The sequence below is a fragment of the Eimeria acervulina genome, genomic scaffold, assembly GCF_000499425.1.
Source record: "Eimeria acervulina Houghton genomic scaffold, Eah_scaff1245, whole genome shotgun sequence".
Taxonomy (NCBI): domain Eukaryota; phylum Apicomplexa; class Conoidasida; order Eucoccidiorida; family Eimeriidae; genus Eimeria; species Eimeria acervulina.
Window position 1 is genome coordinate 1 of NW_013550317.1, and position 4,861 is coordinate 4,861.

The 4,861-nt window shown below is 54.1% G+C and overlaps 3 protein-coding genes across 3 annotated transcripts in view; 2 read left to right on the forward strand and 1 right to left on the reverse strand.

Moving 5' to 3' along the window:
- Positions 1-102: 102 nt before the first annotated feature.
- Positions 103-321, forward strand: EAH_00057500 (hypothetical protein; the record flags this gene model as incomplete). The annotated part of the gene is made up of 1 exon (XM_013397414.1): positions 103-321. A coding segment is annotated over one exon (219 nt), but the record flags the coding sequence as incomplete, so codon positions are not given.
- Positions 322-1,666: 1,345 nt separating this feature from the next.
- Positions 1,667-3,439, forward strand: EAH_00057510 (hypothetical protein, conserved; the record flags this gene model as incomplete). Its single annotated transcript, XM_013397415.1, has 1 exon — positions 1,667-3,439. One exon carries the CDS (start codon positions 1,667-1,669, stop codon positions 3,437-3,439), a length of 1,773 nt encoding a protein of 590 aa, XP_013252869.1.
- An 819-nt stretch (positions 3,440-4,258) lies between these two features.
- The window catches only part of EAH_00057520 (hypothetical protein, conserved), a gene marked incomplete at both ends in the record, with an annotated part of 2,349 nt that continues 1,746 nt past the window's right edge, over positions 4,259-4,861 (reverse strand). The window contains one exon of the mRNA XM_013397416.1: positions 4,259-4,808. Coding sequence (XP_013252870.1) covers positions 4,259-4,808 — 550 coding nt within the window. The remainder of the gene's footprint in view (positions 4,809-4,861) is intronic.

Here is a 4,861-nt window from a genome sequence, read left to right on the forward strand (position 1 = left end):
AGGGTTTAGGGTTTTAGGGTTTAGGGTTTAGGGTTTTAGGGTTTAGGGTTTAGGGTTTTAGGGTTTAGGGTTTAGGGTTTAGGGTTTAGGGTTTGCGTGCAGTTTGGGCCTTTAGGCCGCGAGTTGTTTTTGTTTAATCGGGTGGTGGGTGGAGGGAGAAGAAGACAGCCCTCTCTTGCGTTTTGCTGCTGCAGCAGCAGCAGCAGAAGCAGCAGCAGCAGACGTGTGCTGCTGCTGCTGTGCGAGGAAGAGTTTGAAGCCCTCGTGAAGCTGCTGCCTTGGATTAAAACACAACTCAGTGAGGTTAAGAAACGCATCTAACCTCTTCTTGCTGCTGCTGCTGCTGCTGCTGCTGCTGCAGTAGCTTTGCGTGCTCTAGCTGCTGCTGCTGCTGCTGCAGCAGCAGTAGCTTTGCGTGCTCTAGCTGCCGCTGCTGCTGCTGCAGCAGCAGTAGCTTTGCGTGCTCTAGCTGCCGCTGCTGCTGCTGCAGTATGTTTGCGTGTTCTAGCTGCTGCTGGTGCTGCTGCTGCTGCTACTGCAGTAGCTGTGTGCGCTGTAGCTGCTGCACGTGCAGCAGCAGTCGCTCTGTTTGCTGTAGGTGCTGCTGCTGCTGCTGCTGCAGTGGCTTTGTATGCTCTAGCGGCTGCTGTACCTGCAGCAGCACTAGCTTTGTTTGCTCTAGCTTGCTGCTGCTGCTGCAGCAGCAGTAGCTCTTGTGTGCTCTAGCTGCTGCTGCTACAGCTTCGGCTGTGTAGCACCGCAACAGCAGCAGCAATATGCCTAGCGGCTGCTGCTACTGATTTTGCTGCAGCTGCTAGGACCCGCTTCTTCAGTTGTCTCATTTTAATGTTGCTGCTGCTGCTTCTGCTGCTGCTAGTGCTGCTGCTTCTGCTGCTGCTAGTGCTGCAGTTGAAGCTGCTGCGTTTGCTGCTGCTGCTAAAGGGAAGTGTTCGCTCGCTGCGCGACAACGTGTAGTTTCCCCGTGTTATTAGGGACTAGGATTAGGGTTTAGGGTTTAGGGTTTAGGGTTTAGGGTTTAGGGTTTAGGGTTTGGAGAGAGGGTGAACAGGAGGGCCCAGAAGCGCACGCCGACGGAAGGCAGACAAATGCATTAAAAATAAATATATTTATTTATTTATTTATTTATTTATTTATTTAATTAAAAGAAGATAAATAGAGAGCAAAGATATGCGTAAAGCAACTGAAGTAGATGAAGGACAAGACCCTAAACCCTAAACCCTTTGATGTTTGTAATAATTTTTTAATTCAAACCCTAAACCCTAAACCCTAAGCCCTAAACCCTAAAGAATAAACCCAAAACCCTAAACCCTAAACCCTAAAAACCCATTAAGTTGATGGCCTCGCCACTGCAGAAACAGCCCCGCTGAGGGCATGCTAGGGTTTAGGGTTTAGGGTTTAGGGTTTAGGGTTTTAGGGTTAGGGCTGTTACGGGTCTGTCTTCTACGTCCGGGTGGTTCTTTTAGATTCTTTTTGATTAGCAACCGAGGGTTTAGGGTTTAGGGTTTAGGGTTTACGTGAGGTCGTGGGCGCCGGCGACGAGACAGGGCCTAGGGTTTAGGGTTTAGGGTTTAGGGTTTAGGGTTTAGGGGGCGAACTTCCCCGTCCTTCCATCCCACTGCTTTCACTTTAGATGCCTTCCGCACCCATGGAGTGTCTCAGGAGCAGCAACAGCAGCAGCAACAACAAAAACAGCAACAGCAGCAACAGCAGCAGCAGCAGCAGCAGCAGCAGCAGCAGCAGCAGCAGCACGGACCTTGACTGTCTTATTGCCTCAACACTCGAAGACCTAGCAGAGTTCTCCATCTCCCCCAATCAGCAGCAGAAACAGCAGCAGCAGCAGCAGCAGCAGCAAAATGCTGCTCTGCAACAGCAACATGCGCCACTGCAGCAGCAGCAGCAGCAGCATGCGCCACTGCAGCAGCAGCAGCAGCAGCAGCAGCCCTGTCCGCCGGTAATCCTCGCATCAGAAAGGGCAGCATGTGCTGTAGAAGCTGCAGCAGCAGCTGCTGCTGCATCTGCTACTGCAGCCACTGGTGTGGAGAAAACACCAGCAGCAGCAGCAGCAGCAGCAGCAGCAGCAGCAGAACTTGCGACGGCCGCAGCAGCAGCATCAACAGCATCAACAGCAGCAGGAGCATCAGACTGTGATCCTTTAAGTTTTTGTGTACAGGGGTTGGAGCGGGAGCTGCAGCAGCTGAGGCAGTCTCTCCCCGTGCCTGCTGCTGCTGCTGCGAATAGCCCCTCAGCAGCAGCAGCAGCAGCAGCAGCAGCAGCAGCAGCTGGAGCTTCTTCGCCTGATGATGACTCCGGTCTTTTTAATTTGCTGCAGACCCTGACGAATGTGCTGCAGGCAGTCGGGAAGGAAACTTCTGCTGCTGCTGCTGCTGCTGCTGCTGGTTCTGGCGATGATTCAGGTACAGCAGCAGCAGCAGGAGCAGCAGAATCATCGGCGGCAGCAGCAGCAGCAGTAACTCCGGACGTTCTTGCTGCTGCTCTGCAGAGCTTGAATGGTGATGCTCCCCCACTTGCAGCAATAGCTGAGCCAGTGCAGCAGCTGCTGCAGCTGTACGAGCCTTGGCTGGAGCAGCAGCAGCAGCAGCAGCAGCAGCAGCAGGCAGCAAGTGTGCCGGCTGATGAGTTGCGGCGTTATGAGAAGCAAGTTGCTGTTTACAGGCGTATTGTCTTCTTGTGTGAGCAGCAGCAGCAGCAGCAGCAGAAGCAGCAGCAGCAGCAGCAGCAACAGCAGCAGCAGCAGCAAGCAACGGGGACAGTAGCAGCTGCTGCAGCAACAGCAGCAGCATGGGAGGTGCTGCTTGAGCTGCAGCAGAAGCTGGAGGAAGCCTGTAACTTAGGAGACATTCCCCCTGAAGTCCAGCAGCAACTCGCTGCAGCAGAAGCAGCTGCTCCGCCATCTGCTGCTACTGGCCTAGTGTCGCAGCAGCAGCAGCAGCAGCAGAAGCAAGTAGCTGGAAGCAGCACAACGGGCGCTTCCACTTCACCGGCCTCTGGGAACAGCAGCAACAGCAATAGCAGCAGCAGCAGCAGCAACAGCAGCAGCAGCAGCAGCAGCAGCAGCGGAGTAGTTGGAGATGAGCTTTCGGAGTTCTTTGATTTTGTTGCTGCGCTGCAGTCTGCTGCAGCAGCAGAAGGCATAGATCTGCTCGACGGTAATTTAATGCAGCAGCTGCTGCAAGGTAATGATAAGGACCCGCGAATCACTACGCTTCTAGACAATGTAGAGAAGCAGCAGCAGCAGCAGCAGCAGCAGCAGCAGCAAAGGCAGCAGCAGCAGCAGCCACAAGGGCAGCAGCAGCAGCGCGAACTGCAGCAACCAGGCCAACAGCAGCAGCAGCAGCAGCAAAAGAAGAAGGAAATGATGCAGGTTAAAGAAGCAGAAGAAAGATGTAGACAGCAGTAGTCCTTGCTGCTGCTGCTGCTGCAAAAGCAGCAGCAGCAGCAGCGGCAGCAAGCCACCAAAAACGCGTCCTTGTTAAAGAAATCGCTGCTGCTGTGCTGCAGCAGCAGCTGCAGCAGCAGCCACAGCAGCAGCAGCTGCTGCAGCAGCACTCAGACGGCTTTGTTCTGTTGCTGCGTTTGCTGCAGAGCAGCAGAAAAAGGACACAAAAAGATGCATGGGCAAGCTTAGGGTTTAGGGTTTACGGCTAAAAAACTAGGGTTTAGGGTTTAGGGTTTACGAATTAGGGTTTAGAGTTCAGGGCTAAATAATTTAGGTTTAGGATTGAAGACGTATTAGGGTTTGCGGCTAAAAAAACTAGGGTTTAGGGTTTGGGGGTTATGAATTAGGGTTTAGGTTAGGGTTTAGGGTTTAGGGTTTAGGGTTTAGGGTTTAGGGCTTAGGGCTTAGGGTTTAGGTGGGGTTTCTGTATCTTGGCAATACTAGAGCCCTGAACCGCTGCTTGAGTCGCTGCTGCTGCTGCCACCGTTGCTGCTGCTGCTGCTGGTGCAGCCGCAGCTATGCAGCAGCAGCAGCTGCTGCTGCTGCATAGCGTGCTGCTGCTACACTGCGTACTGACGCTGATGCCGCTGCTGCCGCAGCAGGAGCAGCATTAGCAACTAAAACGGCGATGTTGAGTGAGAAAGGCGCAGCATCTGCTGCTGGCATTGGTGCTGCAGTTGCTGCAGCAGCAGCAGCAGCAGCAGCAACACCACCACCATCACCACCACCAACACCAGCAGCAGCAGCAGAACGAGCAGCAGCAGGAGCAGCTGCCGTCTATTATTTACTCCACCAGTTGCTGTCTGTATTCATGACGGTAAGCTGCTGCAGGTCGTCCTGTGTGCCAGCAGCAGCAGCAGCAACAGCCCGCAGCAGCGGAGCAGCAGCAGGCAGCATCCACGAACGAGTGCCGAAGGCTAAGAAATGAGCGTGGTTAGCGAACGACCACTTCCTATTAACAGCAGGAATATAAACAACAAAACGAAGAATCTCAGGGACCCTCTGCTGCTGCTGCTGCTGCTGCTGCTGGGGTTGCTGCTGAGTCTGCTGCTGCTGCTGCTGCTGCTCAGCTTTCAAATCGGGAGAGAGAGACCTCAGCTGCAGCGCAGATAGCTTGCTTGTCTTGCTCCTGCTGAGCTGCCTCCGTCTAGGCCTCTGCTGCTGCTGCTGCTGCTGCGTTTGTTGTTGCTTCACGCCCCACAGCTGCAGCAGCTGCAAAGTTAGCTCATATATCTTGTGCTGCTGCTGCGGAGGCCTCGGCATCCAGCAAATGTCCTTCCGATTCAGCAGCTTTGTCAACTCCCGTGGAAGAGGGTGCACCATAGCTCGCCTGCAGCAGCAAGTGCAGCAGCAGCAGCAGCAGCAAGTGCAGCAGCAGCAGCA